General features: G+C 38.2%; 1 protein-coding gene across 1 annotated transcript in view; it reads right to left on the bottom strand.

Moving 5' to 3' along the window:
• Positions 1–22,829, bottom strand: part of CTTNBP2 (cortactin binding protein 2) — a 182,556-nt gene that overhangs the window by 94,509 nt on the left and 65,218 nt on the right. Inside the window, 5 exon segments of the mRNA XM_030549074.1 lie at positions 8,956–9,055; positions 11,475–11,678; positions 17,553–18,797; positions 18,800–19,019; positions 19,021–19,212. Of these exon segments, the coding sequence (XP_030404934.1) occupies positions 8,956–9,055; positions 11,475–11,678; positions 17,553–18,797; positions 18,800–19,019; positions 19,021–19,212 (1,961 nt within the window).

A 22,829-nucleotide genomic window follows, 5' to 3' on the forward strand; every position in this document is an offset into this window, starting at 1 on the left:
GTGGCACTCACACTGTCTGAATCTTGGCCACCAATCTGGCAGGCTCTGCATTTTAATTTAATTTTAAAAGAAGCTTCTTAAACATTTTAAAAACCTTATTTACTTTTTATACAACAATAGTTTTGTTATATATTATAGATTCATAGAAAGAGACCTCCTCAAAATGTTAGAATGTATTACTGGCAAGTGAAACCTTAAATTAGAACGAATAAATGAAGACTCGGCACAGCACTTCTGAAAGGTTGCCGACCCCTTCTATAATCACTAACATAACAAAATACTGAGAGAACTATCTCCAAGTTAACAACAAAAAGCATGAGATAAATACCACACAGAATGCTTTGACTCAAACCAAAGGCATTGAGAAGGAGCTGAGGGGAGTCGGGGGGGTGGCGCCCTTAAATAGACATTAGAGAGGCTGCAAGGGCCGAAGGATGTTTGTGCCATCACAACGGATACTGCTAGGCAAAGTTCTCCAGCTTCTGTGTGCTAGGCGCTCACATACCTGAGTGGAATATACATCTGCAACCACTTGAAGTATAATTAGGCAGGCCAAAAAAGCATTTGAAGAGCAACTAGCAAAAGACACAAGTATATCAGAACCCTGCCAAATAATCGTTGCGACCACCAGACGATTGAAATGCTAAAGGAGCACTCAAGGAAGACAAGGCAATTGCAGAGAATCATAGAATCATAAAAGATTAGGGTAGGAAGAGACCTCAAGAGGTCTCATCTAGTCTAAACCCCTGCTCAAAGCAGGACCAACCCCAACTAAATCATCTCAGCCAGGGCTCGTCAAGTAGGGCCTTAAAACCTCCAAGACTCCACCACCTCCCCAGGTAACCCATTCCAGTGCTTCATCCTCCTCCTAGTGAAACAGTTTTTCTTAATGTTCAACCTAGACCTCCCCCACTGCAACTTGAGACCATTGCTCCTTGTTCTGTCATCTGTCACCACTGAGAACAGCCTAGCTCCATCCTCTTTAGAACCCCACTTCAGGAAGTTGAAGGCTGCTATCAAATCCCCCCGCACATACACACTTCTCTTCTGCAGACTAAATAAGCCCAGTTCCCTCAGCCTTTCCTCATAAGTCATGTGCCCATCGCCCTAATCATTTTCATTGCCTTCTGCCGGACTCTCTACAATTTGTCCACATCCCTTCTACAGTGGGGAAGCTAAATGAATTTTTTGCACTGGTTTTCATTGCACAGGATGCGAGAGAGAGATTCCCACATCGGAGTCATTCTTCTCAGATGACAATTCAGAGGAACTGTCCAAGTTTCAGGCATCAATAGAAGTGGTTTTAGAACAAATCAATAAATTAAACAGTAATAGGTCACCAGGACCAGACGATATTCACCCAAGAGTTCTGAAGGAATTCAGATATGAAATTGCAGAACTACCAACTGACATAGAATATCAGGGTTGGAAGGGACCTCAGGAGGTCATCTAGTCCAACCCACTGCTCAAAGCAGGACCAATTCCCAACTAAATCATCCCAGCCAGGGCTTTGTCAAGCCTGACTTTAAAAACCTCTAAGGAAGGAGATTCCACCACCTCCTTAGGTAACCCATTCCAATGCTTCACCACTCTCTCAGTGAAAAAGTTTTTCCTAATAGCCAACCTAAACCTCCCCCACTGCAACTTGAGACCATTACTCCTTGTTCTGTCATCAGGTGCCACTGAGAACAGGCTAGATCCATCCTCTTTGGAGCCCCCTTTCCCTATCGCTTAAATCAGCCTCTGTACCAGATGACTGGTGGATAGCTAATGTAACACTGATTTTTAAAAAAGGTTACAGAGGCAATGCTGGCAATTATAGGCCAAGAAGCCCGATTTTGGTACCAGGAAAATTGGTTGAAACTATAGAAAAGAACAGAATTATCAGACACAGAGGTGAACACAATCTGTTGGGGAAGTCAAAACAGCTTTTGTAAAGGAAAATCATGCCTCACCAATCTATTACAATTCTTTGAGGGGGTCAACAAACATGTGAACAAGCATGATACAGTGGATATAGTGTACTTGCACATTCAGAATATTTTTGACAAGGTAGTCATGGGATAAGAGGGAAGGTCCTCTCATGGATCATGGTTAAAAGATAGAAAACAACGAGTAGGAATAAATGGTCAGTTTTCAGAATAGATAGATGTAAATAGTGGGGTCTCACAAGGTCTGTATTGGGACCAGTGCTGTTCAACATATTCATAAACTATCTGGAAAAAGAGATAAACAGTAAGGTGGTAAAGTTTGCAGATGATACAAAATGACTCAAAATAATTAAGTCCAAAGCTAAGTGCAAAGAGTTACAAAGGAATCTCACAAAACTGGGTGACTGGATAACAAAATGGCAGATGAAATTCAAATGTTTATAAATGCAAAGTAATGCACGTTGGAAAACAATTTCAACTACATATTCAAAATAATGGGGTCTAACTTAGCTGTCACCACTCAAGAACAAGATCTTGGAGTCATTGTGGATAGTTCTCTGAAAACATTTGCTCAATGTGCAGTGGCAGTCAAAAAAGCTAATGGAATGTCAGGAACCATTAGGAAAGGGATAGATAATAAAGACAGTAAATACCATAATGCCACTATATAAATCAACGGTACACCCACACCTTGAATACTGTATGCAATTCTAGCTGCCCCATCTAAAAATGATACATTAGAATTGGAAAAAGTAGAGAGAAGGGCAACAAAAATGATTAGGGGTATGAAACAGCTCCCATAGGAGGAGAGATTTAAAAGACTCCTCAGCTTGGAAAAGAGACAAGTAGGGAGGGATATAATAGAAGTCTATAAAATCATGAATGGTATGGAGAAAGTGAATAAATGTTACTACCCCTTCACATAACACAAGATTCAGGGGTCACCCAACAAATTAACAGGCAGCAGCTTTAAAACAAACATTAAGGAAGTATTTCTTCACACAATGCACAGTCAACCCGTGAAACTCATTGCCAGGGTATGTTTTGAAGCCCAAAAGTATAACCAAGTTCAAAAAATAATTAGATAAGTTAATGGAAGACACGTCCATCAGTGGCCACCAGCCAAGATGATCAGGGATGCAACCCCATGCTCTGGGTGTCCCTAACCCTCTGACTGCCAAATGCTGGATGTAGGGGATGGATTTGATAATTGCCCTGTTCTTTTCATTCCATCTGAAGCATCTGACATTGGCCACTGTCAGAAAACAGGATACTGGGCTAGATGGACCACAGTTCTGACTCAGCATGGCTATTCTTATGTTCTTAACCTGCCTTCTAGAGAGAGATTAAATAATACCTAGGTCACATACTGCATTTTTCATCAGTTGGTCTCAAAGCACTTTACAAAGATGGTCAGTAACACAATATCCATTTTACAGAATTGGCAACTGAGGCACATAGGTGTGAAATGACTTTCCCAAGATCTCCCAGCAGATGTCCAGCAAAATGCTGTCAAGGCATTGCAGTCTGCAAATTTTGCCGTATGTTATAAAACACCTGCAGACCTCAAAACTGGTGATCAGCTTAGCCCACAGCACCACCAGAGATCCAGCAACTAAATTAAGAGTGGGAAGGGTGAGCCTTAAATAGGAAATCCAGAATGGCTACTTGACCTAGACAGCAAACTGTATCAATCCCCTTCACACTCCACCCTCAAACAGGAGCCAATTACCTGGCCCCAAGCAATGGGTGGGAAAGATACCAGAGCTCAGATCCAAATGCCCTGAGCATGAGGAATTATAGAATCGTAAGACTTGAGAGGTCATCTAGTCCAGTCTCTTGCACTCATGGCAGGACTAAGCATTATCTAGAGATTCCATAACCTCCCTAGGCAATTTATTCCAGTGCTTAACCACCCTGACAGTTAGGAAGTTTTTTCTAACTTACAATCTAAACCTCCTTTGCTGCAATTTAAGCCCATTGCTTCTTTTCCTATCCTCAGAGGTTAAAGAGGATAATTCTTCTTCTTCCTTCTTGTAACAGCCTTTTATGTAATTGAAAACTTATCACGTCTCCTCTCAGTCTTCTGTTTTCCAGACTAAACAAAACCAATTTTTTCAATCTTCCTCGTAAGTCATGTTTTCTAGAATTTTAATTATTTTTGTTGCTCTTCTCTGGACTTTCTCCAGTTTGTCCACATCTATCCTGAAATGTGGCACCCAACCCTGGACACAATACTCCAGTAGAGGCCTAATCAGCGTGGAGTAGAGCGAAAGAATTATTTCTCAGAAGTAGAAACAAGGAAGACGCAGAAAAAAAACAGCCCTCACATGCTGGAAAAAAAAAAAGGGGATGGGGGAATGAAAGAAAAGGAGACTGAGCAGATGGAACACTGCTTCAGCTGCTACCAGCCGAGATACCCACCCATCTCCATCCACCACCTCCAGACACTAGAAGGTGTCTCTACTGCTCAAAGCCCCATCAAAACTGTAGCCCAGCTAGCGACGTGAGCATCCAGTTTACCCTAGAAAAGTTTAATAGCTGATTTAATTATGACCTATAAGTAGCTACATGGGGAGAATATTTCTGAGAATAGAGGGCTCTTTAATCTAGCAGGAAAAGGGATAATGAGATCCAAATGCTGGAAGCTGAACCTAGACAAATTCAGACTAGAAATAAGGCAAATATTTTTAACAATGTAGGTAATTAACCATTAGAACAATTTATACAGGCATCTGGTGCATTCTACATCACTTGATGGATTTAAATCAAGACTTGAGGTCCTAAATAGATATGCTTCGCTCAATTAGAAATCATGAGTCTGATGCAGGAATTACAGTAACTCCTCACTAAAAGTCATCCTGGTTAATGTTGTTTTGTTGTTACGTTGCTGATCAGTTAGAGAACATGCTCGTTTAAAGTTGTGCAATGCTCCCTTATAACTTTGTTTGGCAGCCACCTGCTCTGTCCAATGCTTCTAGAAAGAGCAACTCATAGCTGGTGGGGAAACAGGGTGGACTGGCAGCCCCCCAATCAGCTCCCTGCTCCCCTAAGTTCCCTGTGCAGCAGCCACCCAGCAGGCTATCAATTGCTGGGCAGTTCAGTGTCCCTCCCCGCACTGCCATGTGCTGCTCCTGCCCTCTGCCTTGGAGCTGCTCCCAGGAGCCACCTGTTTGCTGTGCAAAGGCAAGCGGGAAGAGGTGTGCTAATGTCAGGGTGCCCCCTCTCCCTGCTCCTGCCCCTGTACCTTATCTCCACAGAGCAGGGGGGAACATGACAGGACTCAGGATGGAGGGAGCTTGCTGGCTGCAGCTGCTGTCTCAACTTGCTGATATACTTAAAAAGGCAATGTGAGTGGAGTCAGCATACTTAAAGGGGCAATGTGATCTCTCTTTCTCACACATACACGGTGTGTGTCTCTGTTTGCCATGCTGTCTCCCCTCCCTCCATTTGTGCTGCCTTGTACAGTGTGAGGCTACATTAACAATGTGTTAACCCTTAAGGGCTCAGTCGAGTGCTAGTTCATCATTTAGCATTTCCTGGGAAATTTCCCAACCTCTGACTTCATCACCTCAACCAAGCCTCACAATCATCATTACTGTGTACAGAATAAAATCGTTTGTTTAAAATTTAGAGAGAGAGTGTGTGTGTGTGTGTGTGTGTGTGTGTGTGTGTGTGTCACAAACAATTTCCCTGGAACCTAACCCTCCCCCCATCTATATTAATTCTTATGGGGAAATTGGATTTGCTTAACATCGTTTCACTTAAAGTAGCATTTTTCAGGAACATAACTACAACATTAACTGAGGAGTTACTGTACTAGTTGAGCTGCTGTGGTCTGTGTTATGATGGAGGTGATCATAATTGTCCCTTATGGTCTTAAATATTCATAAAGTCTTACTTGTTTTTCTTTTCTTGTTTTTATCTGTAGAAGGTTTACAGTATAGGTTGACATTTCAAATATTATAGAAACAATATGGATAATGATTCTAGTGAAACCAAAATATTGTGAGTCTACAATTTAAAAAAAAGCCAAAATATTAATTCACATGATATTACCATGCTAACAGGTCTTCTTAAACTCAATACATCTTGCTGCCTTACAAGACTTCAGAGTGGCCTGTTGAGTTCTGGGTCTCCCAAAGACAGCTCCAGCTCCCCTCATATCATGTTAGATTAGTCTCTAGGAGGCTAGGTGGTGCAAGAGTTTATGATCTAACCTTTCACCTCTGGAAATCCAGGGTCAAAATCAGATTTGGGCGACTAGCAAAATTAGTTTGGTGGTCTCAGCTGTTAGTGGACATTTGTTCAAACCACAAAGCTACCAAACAATTCAGAAGAACTGTCAATTTTTGCTCAAGAGACTACACCTGTGGCTGGTACAGCAAGGTTGTCACAGTTCAGGAAAAAGGTTAATTGACATACATACTGGGAAACTTGAATCAAATTTGTATATGCTATTCTTGGCACTAGCCAGTACTTACAGTCCGTCATGGTCATTAACTCCAGATTCCTAGCATAGCAGCAGCACTGACCATATGATACGGAGAGAAAGGAAAGACAGAGCACACTATTGCATTGCCCATGGCAGAATTCTTCAAAGCAGGAAGTTTAAAATGATCAACAGATCAAGCAGCCTAAAGCATTATTGAAGTTACTCCATCTCTCAGCACTATTAATATATTTCACTCTCTTCCACTATGTCACGATAAAGCAGTCCATGTTCAAGCCATCAAAAAGATGGACAAGCAAAGAAGCAAATATTTAAGGATGTCAAGCTTTATAAACAGCCCTCACAGACAGAGAGAGTATAAGCTCTACTGTGCCACAAGTATAACAGAGCCATAACTACCCAAGTGTTGACAGGGTAAGTAGCAGAAATAAATAACTTAATATGTAGAAGAAAACATCTTAGTTACATGTATTTTAGTGAGAGGATGCAAACTGCTGAGGTTTTCTGGCATCTCCTACTCTAGTTACTGTAAATTTACTAATTTTACATTAAATAGTGTAACATTTGGCTAGATACACTATTATCTGTAGAGTAGTTTTCAGGACTGGGACATTACTGGCAGTCCCTGCCGAGATGATTTTACATTATAACAACATACAACAAGTGTGTATGGCAGATGGAGAAAGGTGGGAGGAGGTTTTGGGGAAACAAGGATAGCAGCAATGTGACCACAAGGTTAGAGGAGGGGAATGGATAGCTCAGCGGTTTGAGCATTGGCCTGCTTAAACCCAGGGTTGTGAGTTCAATCCTTGAGGGGGCCTGTCATAACCTATTCCCAGATTTGGACCTTAGCGTCCAAAATATGGGGGTTAGCATGAAAACCTCCAAGTTTAGTTACCAACTTGGACCTGGTAAAGCTGCCACCACCCAAAAAATTAGAGTGTTTTGGGGCACTTTGGTCCCCCCAAAAACCTTCCCTGGGGACCCCAAGACCCAAATTCCTTGGGTCTCACAACAAAGGGGAATAAACCATTTCCCTTCCCTTCTCCCTTCCAGGTGTTCCCTCCCTGGGTTCCTGGAGAGATACACAGAAGCAAGCTCCGTGAATCTAAACAGAGGGATTCCACCCTCTCTATTTCCAGTCCTGGAAACAGAAGTACTTCCCTCTTCACCCAGAGGGTATGCAAAGTTAGGCTAGTAAATCTAACACACACAGATTTCCCCCTGACTCTAGACTGGGGACTTGGGCTTGGTCCCTCTGGAAGCGATGTAGGTGATGGGGTTGTTTCCCTTGCTGGTGAAAGAGACATTAACCCTTAGCTATCTGTTTATAACAGAGCCACTTAGGGATCTGGGGCAAAATCAGTACTTAGTCCTGCTAGTGAAGACAGGGGGTGGACTCAATGACCTTTCAGGGTCCCTTCCAGTTCTATGAGATAGGTATATCTCCATATTAAAAAAGATTCAGTACACATCTGTCTGGATAAATTCCATCTTTCCCTTAAAAAACAAAGCAAGAAACTAAGAAACAAATGAAAATTTAATGAATCCCTACAGGCCATTCACCCCAAGTATCCATTTCCTGGTACTCCCTGAGTTTGTGAATCTGAAAAGCCTCTAGATATAACAAGAATCTTCAATGCTTCTTGCACTCTCATTTTAAAGAAGAAATGGTGCATAAAAATAGGCAAGATCTGCCATACACTCAATACAGTTATGTCAGAAGTGACACACAGTCAAAGGCAGAATTTCAAATGTCCTGCAATGGAAAGTAAAAGAACATTGTGCTCTTTTTGCTTCTTTCAGTTATGTCAGGAAGACAGGTCTCAAAGACATTTCTGCTCTAGACATACAAGTCTGTTGGGTATGGAAGACTCCAAGATGGAGCAGCAGAGAGTGTCTTTTTGTTCTGTATTGTATGGTGGGGTACATGACTAAGGCTCTTAGGCACTACTGCAATACAAAAAAAGAAATAAATGATGACAGCACTCAGTAGTGCATGCCAAGCAACTGAAAAGGGAAGGAATTTTTAGTCAGATTACTTAAGACTTTTTTTTATTTGTTAAACTCTATTTGATTTTAAATGACTGTCATTGTGTAAAGGGTACTTTTTATGAACTTCAAATACATTTTATGCATTAGAATTTCATGTTACAAATTAAAATAAATACAGTTATTTATCTGAGTGTAGACTCAATCTCTCCCTTTTGGCTCTCTCCTTTTTGTTTTAGAAAAATCAAATAAAGAAAATGAATGAAAAAGCCTACATTAATACAACATTATAGCTGAGAATGTGTGTATAAGAAAGTCAGGAAATTCAAAGTCATGGTTCCTATGGAAACTAATTGTCATGATGCAATTATAAATAGTACATGTGCACAGTGGGTGGTCAAATTAAAGCTGCAATGGGAAACATACAGATCTGTTTACATTCTCAACCATGTTACATTACTATGAGATTGGGTATTTTGCTTTCAATATGTCATAAAAGCACAACTATGGCTAAAAATATAATGCTTAGAGAATACTACAGTTTCATGAAAAAAAAAAAAAAATCTTATGTCAACTTACCTGAAATGTCCCTGAGCAACTGCTGAACACAAGGGTGTAAAGCCATTTTTATCAGCAGCATCAACTTGTGCTTCTGCAGTCAGCAGCAATCTCACACAATCTATTAAGTAAACACAAATGCAGACTGATGAGTGTGACGTTGCATCCCATAATGCTTTATGGAAATATGCTTATGAATGTAAATATGACATAACTGGAACATGTTTTATGCTACATATGTCATGTAACATATCTCTGCAAAGGTTATGATCTACTGAATATATTCATCCTATTTGTATGCATGTATCATTTTTGTATTCGAAGTTACGAATATTGTCTGTGTACTTGTTGGATTTTAAGTAGCGTTAGTAAGGCATTTGGGCAGCTTCTTTAGAAAGGAATTTCCAAGTTAAGTGTCCAATCAAGAAACACTTAATGGACAATGGATCTTGGAAGGCTCCAATCCACATAAGAAGTCTACCTGAGGACTTTCAAGGTTGCATGTGAACAATGGCTGCTACCCGTAAATTCTGAGTCAAGCATGGACATGCGACTTTCCCATCTGACTCCAAAACTCCATTTTGTAGCTGGGATTCTACATAGGGGGAGAGAGGGGTGTCACCCACAAGAGAAAGTCTATTTAAACCCCTGCAGACCTCTCCATTTGGTCTTCAGCTAGCTCAAGAGATAGTCTCTCCACCCCCAAAGGATATCTGAAAGACACTGGAACAAGGAAAAGTAACCATGGGGATGTGAGTGATTGTTGGACCCAGACTAGGAGGAGGATAGTCTGTAAAAGAGGCTTATTGAAACATCCCTGAGGGTGAGATTTTATCTGCATTCAGCTTCTTACTTTATTAGGCATAGGCTTGCGTGTTTTATTTTATTTTGATTGGTAATTCACTTTGTTCTCTCTGTTATTATTTGGAACTACTTAAATCCTACTTTTTGTATTTAATAAAATCACTTTTTACTTATTAATTAACTCAGAGTATCTATTAATACCTGGGGAGCAAATAATTGTGCATCTCTCTCTATCAGTGTTATAGAGGGCAAACAATTTATGAGTTTACCCTGCATAAACTTTATACAGGGTAAAATGGATTTATTTGAGTTTAGATCCCATCGGATGTTAGGCATCTGAGTGTTAAAGATAAGCACACTTGTGTGAGCTGCTTTCGGGTAAACCTACAGCTTTAGGGCAAGTAATTCAGACCCTGGGTCTTTGTTGGAGCAGACAAGAGTGTCTGGCTCAGCAAGACAGGGTGCTGGAGTCCAAAGCTGGCAGGGAAAACAGGAGCAGAGGTAGTCTTGGCACATCGGTTGGCAGCTCCCAGGAGGGGTTCTGTGATCCAACCCATCACAGCAAGTTCCCATAAACTCTCACTGAGATCAGTAGGAGCTGCTGAGTAGTCAGCATTTCTGAAAATCAGGCCATTTGTTTAGGTGCCTAATTGTGGATTGAGGAGCTAATTTTATGCTTTTAGTTTAAAAATCTGGCCTGTGAACATAACAAAATTAGAACAGTCTTTCTATAACAATTTAAGACCAGTCACATAATTAGAAACTCCCCACACAATCTCCACTTAATAGATCTAAATCCACAATATTAAAATCAGTGACTATAAATCAAATCTACTATACAACATCACCTCACTGGGGTAAAATCCTAGCTTTACTGAAGTCAACTGCAAAACTTCCATTGACTCGAATGGAGACAGGGATTTCAACTTTGATGTCTCAGAGAGGAAAAATGTGGAGTTTGTAGTGTCTATCCCAAGCAGAATTTTATATTAGTACTGATTCAGATTTAGTTTGCATCTTCCAATTTTTAAAGAGACAGTGCTAGTAAAAAGGCATGTGTGGTACACTTGAATCAGCTATTTTGAAAAATATTGTTCCTGCTTTGTATCAGTGAAATATCTTGTTCATTTCTAATATACTTGACACTTGGTTCGATCAGATAAGAAACTACTGAAAGGCTCCAGGCACTTGAACTTTTCTAGAACTCTTTTTTTTTAATTTAATAGAAACAAAAGTTAACAAATACCTCATGAATTTACATATGCTCACATCAGTTATTTGTTATGTACAGGAAATTAGGGCTATTTTGTTTCAAATGAAAGTTATTTTAAATGAAGCATTTTACTTTCCTACTAACATACATTTCAAGCATAAGCACTACCTATGTATAATGCATGTTCAAATTCATTTGAATAAACTATATTACTTCATTTTAACTTGCCCAGATAAAATCACTTTTTTTCCAATCTCTCATCTCTAATTTCATACTAATAATGAAATCCATGATCCCTTCCACATAAAATCACAGACAACAGTCTATAAATGTAACTGATATTTTGCTCAAATTTATCATCTACAGACATTCTTACTGATAAAACATCTGATCTGAACCCCATGGAAGTTAACAGAAGTCTTCAAACTGGGTTTGGATCAGGCACAAAGTGGGCTTTATTTTCAAATCATTAATGCTTTTATTACTTTATATATATGGTTTAACAAAACTGTGACTCTCTTACCTGTTTGTCCATTCATAGCAGCAGAATACAAGGCAGAATAACCATCTTCACAGAAATAATTAATGTCCAATCCTTCTTCATTAAGCAGCATTGACAATAAAGTGACATTTCCCTGGGCAGCAGTTTGGTGAAGAAGGGTGGGCCTGCCACCCAGGGGGACAGGACCACCACTCGTTAACAAAGGGGTTAGGGAGGGAGACCAGCCTGCGAGTTAAAGCGACAGATGTTAGAGGGAAGACACATGAATAAATTAAGGCTGTGCATTATTTCCGAGCTATTAAAATATATAAAAGAAAACCTAAACAGGTTCATCAGCACTATAGGGTCTGTTACAGTTTAGCATGAGTCTTGTAATGTTATTTTTTCCCATACATCAAAAGATAATTAAAATCACACACAGTGGTAAGAAGTTATGTTCACTGTTAACTCAAATTAATAGTATTCTATCATCATGGGTTAACACAATAAAAACTTTGGGAACATCACAAACAACTTCCGCAGTCCAAAATTTCTGACATTACTACCTTAAGTTCAAAAACTAACGAAAACCTTATACAATTCTGGCTTTAGTTTAATTGTAGCTAAATTAAAAATCATTCTAGATATATTTTCATATATGTAAGTGCTTTTTATTTTCATCTGCAAACTTGATTTTTCTTCAAAATCTTAACCTAATATATAATAATATTTAAACCTGAAAGAGCATCATAGCCAAATAAGATAGAAAAATTGGTTCAAAGTGCTTCAGTTATATTTAAAAAATAAAGAATTAACAAGGGGGCAGTTCAACATAAAGGTTTGCAGAAGCCCTGTAATATACATATTTGTTGTTGAACTTTGCCTTAATATATATATGTTCATTTTACTCAGCAGTACTGTGATTTGTATTTTATTTTGAGAGACGAGCCAATGTAGAATAAGTAGCTAGTTACATCAAAATTACTGATAAAAGCTTTCAAGTCATCCAGTGAAAACGGCAATCTACAAAACAGAGCTTTAGAAATCTTAGGAGTTATCTTGTTAAGACATTCCACATATTATTACTTAGCAGCTTTAGAGGAGAGTTTGTTAAATGCATGAAGTCTGCTGCATATAGTATGGAAGACTTTGTGTATTCTTCCTTGATCAAAAGACTGCAAAAGAAAATAGGAAAAAGGATTGAAAAATATAAATGTTAATATATTTGTGTGTGTGTGTGTGTGTCTCTTTCTCTCACACACACACACACACACACACACACACACTTTACCCTTTGAAAATGAGAATTCACACCATTTTTCCTTTTTGAATAGATTACTCTATTTGCAGCGCATGTATGTGCACAAACACCCTCCTATGAGATTCTGAAATCTGATCATATAAGAAAGTATATAGTCAGATTCCCAGCTTAAACTAACAAAAATAATTAGTTGGAGCTCTTTAGAATTGTTTCAAAATAAGATACTTTTAGCTTGATAATTTCATAATAAAATAAATTTTACTACTGTAGTACAGAGAGGCAGCATAATAGTTATTTGTAGTACTTTCAGAAAGATAAATTAACTTATTACTAATTTTATATATTTTTATAGGCAACTATAAAAAACCACTACCATATAAATCAGCAGCCATATCAATCATTTAAAGTTACATGGTATACTACTTCAAATTGAAGGCCAACTTTGAAGTTGTATGAAGATATATCAATAGTTTTATTCTTATTTTTAAAACAGGCTACGGAAGAGAATCTAGAGGTTTACAAAATAAGATTCATACACTTTAAATTACTTCTCAATTTCTATACCTTGTGCTTTTTAGATTACAGAAAAATCCTCTAGAACTATTTTGGGTTTACTAAGAAAAATATAAGCCAAACTACACCTTTTGAGAAGTCAAATACTATACATATAAAGTAGTAGTTCAGATGTTTGTGAACATTTATTCTTACAAGGTACAAAAGTGACTGAGGAATAATGAAAGAAAATAAAATATAATTATGAAAGCTGTTTTTCTTTCCATTGTTTCTGCTTTGTATCATCTTGTAAGCCTAACTGTATTTAAACCATTACTGTACGTAGAAATTTTGTTTGAACTAACCAAAGGTATTATCTGACTTTATTGTATTTCACTGTATTTTTGATACTGCTTCCTGTGGATATATCTAGTGCATCAGCCTCTCCTTAGATGTTAATCCTCTCTGCCTGAACTTGCTTTTCCATTTTAGGAATTAGTCTTGTTTGTGCTGGAATGATTTCTGGACACTGGGAGGCAGGGCGGGTAGGGGGCTTAACACTTTACTGAAAACATAAGGTTCACTATGCTAAGCCATTTTGAAACATTAACAGCATTTCTGAGGTTTCTGCTTTTGTTGAAAAGTAGCATAAGATTTTTCAGCATTATTAATAAGAATATCAAAGAAAGAATGCTTATTGTGCACTATTGTAAATGGACCTTTGGTACCTTTATTCTCATTTTCAGCTTCTCGAGAGGGCAAATATACTGTTGCATTCCAGTGATGAAACGCATTGTGCTAGATTAAGAATGGAAGAAAAGCTTCTACTGTATAAGACACACAAACCAAGTAATCACATAAATGCATATTTTAACTTCTGTTATCATTGCGAAGCAGCATAACAGATTTGTATTCATTCAGGATATTGTATAATAAGGTTAGGAAATATCAGTAAGGTATATGGTTTCATATGCAAAAGTGAAGCATCTGTGACAGCTTGCAGGACATACAGTAATGAAGGGCAGAGGGATAGAAAAACAGCTTCTGGCATCAGCGTCAGAATGTGGAGATGGTTAATTCAAGCCCAGATCAATCTCTCCTCACATCCTATTACCTCTAAGCCAATCACATACAAAGGAAAATTAATCAATATTGGGATGAACTGAATAAATATATATTCCGATTGAAGAGTGATTGCAAAACCAAGAGAAAAAGAAAGAAGAAATCCCAGGGGTATGGAATCCAATTGATTATATAATTTCAGTTTTAAACACTTATTTCTCTAAGAAGTCAAATCCATGGATATTTAGGAATCAAACAAACAAGAAACACTAAGAGTATATTTCACTTTTTCACATCACCTTGTTCAACATACATGACAAAAGATGGGGTTTTTTTTCTCAGATGTATTTAAAGCTGTATTGTCCATGTTGATACAAAGAACTATTTTGATGCAACTTGTAATCTCCTTTATTCTATATCACAGTGTTTGTTCTTCTTTAGAACCAAAATATTCCATCACAGAAAGTGATAATATTCCTATGTTTCTTAAAGCAATGCTGCACTGTAAGGAAACTGACCTAACCAGGTGACTGATTTGCCAATAATGAAAAAAAATTCAGTGAGTAGGCTCTCTTTACTCCTTCTGAATTTACATTAAAGAAAATGAAGTCCTGGATATACTGACGTGCCAGTAAACATCAAATTTCAGCCTGACTCTAAAGTCTTTGAAATATATTAACCAATCCAGCTTACTATGTTTTTGAACACTAATAACAAATTCTGACTGATTTTCACCAACACTTACTGTACAATAAAATACAAACAACATTTCAGCATACTAATTTTTAAATGACAGTCAACCCTTGTTGATACAAATTAAAATACTAAATATTCTGTGCAAAGATTAAACAAACAAGGTTTCAGTTAAGTTGAATATTACTTTTAATAACTGAATCTCTAGTCATTCAAAAAATTGGAAACCTAAATACTATTGGTTTGTTTCAGTAGTGCCTATAACATGATAGGTGCTGTACCAAACGCTAGAAACAATCTTTGCCTCCAAGAATTCAACCTCTAAAAAGGCAAAATAAACTAAGATGGTAAATAAGCGGGAGACTGTCCGGTGGTTACTAAATAAAAAAGGTGTTATTTAAATCTATCCCCATGTACCAAACTAACCACCATCTGAAGTAGCATAAGCTACTTCAAGACAGGGATCATATATTTCATATTTGTACACCATCCTGCACATAAAAGTTAAGTTCTCTTATAGTATATGCAAAAAATACATGAAAGTAGATTAAGTTCCTTATCAAGTGCCGCATTTAAGAAAACACAAGCGCACACAAGGGGAAGTTTAAAAGTTTAAAGCAAGGGGCTTCAACAAATTCTGTCACTGCCATGTTTTGATGGGGGATCACAGGCAAGTCACTTATCTTCTCTTTGACTCAGTTTCTAAGTCTATAAATTAGAGTTATTAGTATTTACCTACCTCTGCACATTCCAATTTATGGGATATGTTCCCATTGCCACTGAGCTTTAGAAATCTTGTGGAAAGCAGTCCCAGTTACAGTCCCACAAGAGCCCTCTGACTGCACCAAACATTCAGAGCAAGTGATCCAAACTCCTTCAGCTCCCTCCACTAAATCTCAAAGTCCTAAACTATAGAATCTGAATTACAAGAGGAAAAGGACATGAATGGTTTGTGATGAATAACCTTTCTTCTTTGAGAATTACCTCTGTATATTCCCACATGTAGGAGTTTGACAAGCAATACAACAAAGCAAGGACCATATCTAGATGCGACATTGACTGAAAAGTGCTCTCGAAACATAGGTTAAGAATACCAGGTAGCAGACTGACAGATTTCTATACATTATGAAGGTATGCCATCAAAACTGCCTTAGCCACAATAAAGTGATCCGGAGAGACTTATGTACCGTCACCTAGTTAACATGTAAAACAGCTCTCCATATGTAGAGCTGATAGAATTGATATAGAGATGGCATCTGTCCTACAGTCACTGTAAAAACTACATAGATTTTAGTTAATTTCCTGAATGATTTTGTCTCATTAAATAAAACTCAAGTCTCCACAGTATGGAGTCTAAGAAAGGGCTGGGGGAGTCTTTTAGGACTGAGACTGACAGCACCAAAACCTCTGAACCATCCAAGTGCTCATCAGTGCTAATGAAAGTTCTGTGCTGACAGCAGGGAGGGTCAACTTTTTTGTAAAGGTCCAAATTCTTGGTCAAGATATAGTCAAGGTCCAGACTCCAGGAAAAATAAAAAAATAATAATAATAAATAATAATAATAATAATAATAAGTAAAATAAAAAGATTTCAGGATCCTTTCAAAAGTACCTAGTGGTCCAGAGTTGGCCTGCAGTTAGCTGCCCATCGACTACCCCTGATTTATAAGGTCCCAGCATTGACTGATTTCTTTTTGGAGAGGTCCTCTCTCCCTGTGCAGTCATGGCCTAGAAAGGGGCTAATACTTGCTATTCTTATGCTGACCTTTTCCAACAAGGGAATATTTGGAAACAAAGATGATGGTAAATTCACCAGTTGATCCAAAGGTGAATCAGGGCCCTGATTCATAAAGCCTTCATCATGCGAAAAATATGGAGCTGCTAAAATGTAAACATCCTCCATGCTAAGGCAGGGAGTGAGCCTCTTTCTCAGAGAAATTAAACAGCAGGTGCCTGCATCACATGCTCCAGAAATACAGCAGGACACCAAACATACTGCTTAAATGTGAATTTCTCCAGGTGTGAAGAAAGGTGATTAGGATTGCACTGATCTTTTACAAGCTGTTATAAAATTATTTGGTGCAAAGAGAAGGAGATCAAATGGCTCCAGACAGGCACTGTTTTCTAGAAGGTTCACAAAACTCAATGGCATTAGAGGAGCACATACCATCAGAGAAACTATACACAGGCAATTCTCAAAATGAATTCATGTTTGTAGCGCTCGAATATCCTCATGCTTACAGAAGGCCAAAGTATTATTAAGGAATCTCCCTTTTTGGAGTATGTCATTACTCCAGAATCTTTTCAGAATAGCCAATCTGCTCAAAACATCAATTTTCATTCCCTTATTAAGGATACACTAAAACGAAGGCTTCCTTAAAAGGAAACTGACTTGTGATCATCATTAAAAGCAAAAAAATTATGAAGCAAGATAAATTCCCATACCCCTGAAACTTGGAAAAAATAGTATATACGTAAATTTCCACTTTAATGAAAGATATACCAGTTTAGAGAAAAAGCTGTAAAAGATAAATAAAGCAAATGACAGACCCAGAGAAAAAGACAGAGAACATTCTTAGAGGGAGGTAGTTTGAAGTATATCAATCCCTTTACCTGATGCTGTTGCCAGTAGGCTGTCTGAATCACATGGTCTACAGGATGAAGCACTAACAGGGTTTATGAAGGAGCTACAGGCAATGGTGCTGGGAATGACAAAGGAACTTTCTGAACATGCAGGTTGGTTCAGTCCAGGGGATTGGGAAGGCCAGGCACCCACCTGAGATGTGGCCATGGCTGGTATGGCACAGCCTGCAGATGCCATAGATATATCTATAGTAGGTTTTGGTGGCAGCTGAGGTGAGGACTTAGAAATAATTTCCTCATTTATTACCCTGATTCCTTGTGATGAACTGGAAGGAGGTGAAATCATGGTTTTGCTGTCAAATTTTACACCTATATTAGAGGATCGACTACTATCCATAATAACTTTAAGCTGTGGGTGTGGTGGAGAAGGAGTTTGCGAAAGCCCTGGCTTTTTTGGAGGAATAGGTGGAGGATTTCCTCTGTCAATTCTTGATACACTGGGAGTCTTTAAACTCATTCTACCAACTGGGGGATAGGTGCCAACTTCCACTGAATGTGACATTCCAGGCCGCAAAGTTGCACCACCTTGAGGACTTGTAAATCTTGAAAGGACTTGGGTGACAGTATTCCGAGCTAGCTGTTTGGCAACTAGGTTGTCACGACTAGTGGGAGAGACATCCCTTGACGGAGGGCTTTGGGTAGTGTTTCCATTTTGGTCTTGATCATTCGCATTAGCTTGAAATCTAAATCTAGCTGCTTGGACTCGAGGATTTAGGCCTAGATGCACAGTAGTGTTGGCAGATTGTGACTGTAAACTGTGCATAGACGAAGCTAGTGAGCAGTTCTCAGATGCAATACTTGATGCTGGAGAAACAGAGAGGGCAGCATTACTTGGAAAGGGGGAAGTGCTATTTGTTAAATCTGGTGATGAGCCAGTACTTGGTCCATTTTCCTCAATTCTGTTTTGACTTGGAGTCAGAATAGGAGTTGTGGATGGGACAATCAGTTCACTACAGGAAGAGTGCCTATCAATGACTGGTTTCACAAATGTTGCATTGGCGGATACATTCGTTTTTGTGCTGCCAGAAAGCAGAGAGTTCACTGCTGAAGGTTTTACAGGCACAGTCAAAGGCAACTTCCTAACATTTTCAGTGCTAATGTCCGTCGGCATTGTATCTGTCTGACAGGCAATAGTTCTTGAAGCTGGGACTTCTGTTCCAACAGATACTGAAACAAAACCTTTATCTTTATTTCTACAAGTGAGAGAAAGGTTGGGTTACTGTCATTTTCTTTTTTTAACTGCTCAATCATTTTTCTCATTTTATCTCTCTCTTCTTTGAGGTCACTAGTATGTGCTTCCTCTCTGTTAAGTTTGGCACGCAGTTGCTCCCTTTCTGTGTCAAACTCAGAGAGCTGTTTTTCCATTTGAGCTTCCATTTGTGTACTCCTTTGTTTCTCAGCTGCAAGAGATTGCTCCAATTCATTAGCCTTTTTTTTTTTCTTCTTCAAATTTTGACATTATTTCTTCCAGTTTCTGGGCTTCCTCTACAAGTTTGCCGGACAACTGTTTACATTCTTTCACTAGCATCAATACTACATGTTTATTCTTGCCACGTTCTTCTTCAAGGCGAGCAGACAACTTCTTATGCTCCAGCTCAAACATCTGTAACTGAGACTTTTCCATTTCCAACTGAAATAAAAATGTATAGGTAAATTCTCATTAACATACAAAATACAGCTTTTCAACACGGTATGTTATTAACATGACATTGTTGTTTCAATCTTTCAAGAACATGCTGTATTACTTAAGTAAATTCCAGTATTCTACCATTAAATACAAGCTGAGATACAAAATGTTGGAATGTTTGAGGACCAAATCAAAAAAATCCAGAAAAATATTAATTTAAAACCAAAACTGATTTTCTTCAGTTACTCACTCGAATGAGGAAATTAATGATTTCGTTTTCAAAAAACATCCAAAGTGAAAAAAACAAAGCAAAACTAAATGTAAGAGGATTTTGTTTAATTTCCGGTGTGTTATGTTATCCAAAACAAAATTTTATGATTTTTCATTTTGTTTCATTTTCATATGGTTTTCACCCTTTTTTGCTTTTTTTTTTTTTAAACAACATAAGAACCGCCATACTGGGTCAGCCCAAAGGTTCATAGAGCCCAGTATCCTGTCTTCTGACAGTGGCCAATGCCAGGTGCCCCAGAGGGAATGAACAGAACAGACAATCATCAAATGATCCATCCCCTGTCACCCATATAAATACAGCAAATACACTATTCACTGAAAAAAATGTTACCTAGCTCTACGGCTAGCAATACAATCTAAACCACTTCAGTATTTACCTATCAGTCTCATATACACATCAAACAAAAATTGCTAACTAGCACTTCTCATGCTGTTTATCTGCATGACTGGCTTAAAAATAATAATGATTAAAAATTCTGCATTCTCTGAATACCCTTATAATTTCTTTAACTTGACCCTGTGATCTTCCTACGCAGCCAGAAAGTCTCTCCCTCCCACCCCACCATAATCACCACATATTAAGAGCTTAACCTTACCTATTGTACATGTACAGAAAGAACAAGAAACACCACACTTTTGAAGTGCATTTACTTGTTTAATATTTTTACTAACTCTGGAAAAATATTTACAGGCAACTAAAAGTCTAGTGCTTGCAAACTTGCAAGCTTCACTTTGACTTCAGTAAGAAAGTTGTTTCTTGCTTCCATCATACTAGAATTTTTCACTTTCCAGCAATTAACAGTTTGCTGCACAGATGGATTAACAGCTGATCTATAGAGGGTCAGGGCAAACAGCAATATACTTTAAATGAGCTCACTTGCAATAACTGCTTCACTTCAGTACTTCTGATTACTACAGAGGTAGGAAGGATTTTATGTTAAACTAGATGATAAATAACACTAATTTCAGAGTTTTAAGAAGATACTGTACAGTGAATATATTTCATGTAAACTGTAATCTGGGGAACCAGATGGCCCAGAGAATTGGTAATGGGATATGGAGCAGTTCATCTTTAAGTCAGTGGTTTTTTGGCCTTGGTTGCTATCAAAAGAAACTCATTACGGTATGACTGCTGGTACCCAATGATATCCCAGGTCCTCCTCCAGTAGAAGACTGACAGTTTCTTGGACAGCTTCTGAAATATTTTTCTTATTCCTGCATGTGTGCTCTCTCTCCCTCTCTGTCTCTCTCTCATTTTAATTAGACTTATCCACTATTTTGTTTCAAAGGTAATAAATACTATTTTTCTTAGGATAGTTCCCTTAGTCCTCCACTGTTATCTAATACTTAGTGGAAATGAAACTTCCATCATATCAGGAGGGGAACAGGACAGGGAAAGGGACTGCAGGTCAGAAGTTTGATTCTACTTGCTGTCGCTCATTTTTTGGAGTCTACACTTTACACATTTGGTAAGTCCAGTTCAAATACACAACAGAGAACTCTGAAAAGGGAAGAAACATTAGGTAAACCTTTTGGAGGGATAATTTTCATGAAATGCTGGTAAAAATGATACGGATGTCTCAACTCCCCAACATTTTAATTAGTGTTGCTCTCTTGCTTGTAAATGTTTCCTCTGCTTTGTTGGGAGGAGGAAAGAGGGCCAAAAGTATATTTGGGGGAAGTGGGTGTATGTGATGTTGATAGGGTGGACCAGAAAAATTGGGATGGATTGGAGGAGGGGTGGTGATAATAGGGTACTATATAAAGACAAAGCCCCTAGTATTGGGATGTCTTATCACCCTAGGTGTTGACACCTGTGATAGATGTTTTACATACAGTAAAATTTTCTTCCTGTGCCTGATCATCATGAGGATGATCAAGTTAAAACAAAGTCATTATGACTAACCAAGCTCTTACATTACAAGTTTCATTTTTATCTCCAATATCAAAAGAGGTCCTCAGACAGCAGTGACTAAACCTAAAGCTCTAGATTTACTAGTGACAGGAGCCCTATGATGATTTAACAGCAACACACAGCATCACACAACCCATCCTGCCCACGTCCATTGGCCCAAACTAGTTTGCTCTTCATTAACAAGAGAGTATTCAATAGCAATATAAAAAGGATAATAGGAAATCCGAAGGCACTGCTAAGTGAAGAGTAGCAACAGCATTTGTCAATGACAGTACACCAGCAAATACTAATTTATCTTGATTTATCAGATTGCAATTAGGACTGTCCTTGAGACTTCAGTTACAGTCACCCACAGGCAGAAAATCATGCTTCTTGTCCAGCAAAAGTCATTCCGTCTACCATTTTACCACTAAGGAATTAGCACCTTCATGGGCAAATCACGCCAGCAACAGCTGTACTAATGTTGCTAGTGTGACTGAAGAAAGTCATGAAAAAGGTACATATGACAGAGTCTGACACTCTAGATTATTTATCAATGAGAAAGTGGCTCAGTCCTCTGCAGACTACCCATAATATGTTAACCCAACTGAAGACAATAGATTACACTGAGTATTACTGCATGTTGGGAGGGAGGTTGGTTTTGTACGTTAATTGAAATAAAATTAACTTATTTTCCAGTTGTTACAGACACAGCTAATAATCTAATATAGCTGAAGTTGCTAGTAACTCAGAACCTTTCAATAGGCACTCTCGAACTCACAGATCAAATTAACATCCAGGGAAAAAAGGAAAACAGTCATCTTTTAATAATAGCTTTTATGCAATGAATTCATATATAAGTAACTTGTGAATAAGATAAAGCATGCAGCATTGTCCTCATCAACATTCAAGCTGTAGTATCACCAAGAACAAAGCAAGTTTTACTCAGCTAATACAGCAATACATCAGATTGTCATGCATAGGAATCAAAATGCTGAAACGACGCAAGTTTATCATAATGACTTGGCAAAGCATATGTAAATAAAGAAGAAAGTTTGGTTTCAGGTGTCATGCACCTGATCTAATTATGCTGAGCTATCAACTAGCAGCATCTATTATTTGACACATCAAGCTAAAATTAGTTCTTAGCTTGCAGCACAGGAATGCTTTCATCCACGTTTCAAAAGTGTTTGCTTTGGTCCTGCTTCCAAATATTGTTCTCGGCTGAAAGGACTCCACTTTCCTCCCTAGTTCTATTGTAAAATATCTTTATATAAGGCTTGTATCTGAAAGGTTTGTCATCTTCTTTGTGGGAACAACATTAATAAACTGGATTAGGTCTGTCAAGCCCCTTGTTAAAAGAAGTAATAGATCAATCTCTAATCAGTTTCCCTGTGAAGATATATCTTTAAAATCAAACTAATGCTAGCTGACT

This window comes from Gopherus evgoodei, chromosome 1, assembly GCF_007399415.2.
Source record: "Gopherus evgoodei ecotype Sinaloan lineage chromosome 1, rGopEvg1_v1.p, whole genome shotgun sequence".
NCBI classification, from domain to species: domain Eukaryota; kingdom Metazoa; phylum Chordata; order Testudines; family Testudinidae; genus Gopherus; species Gopherus evgoodei.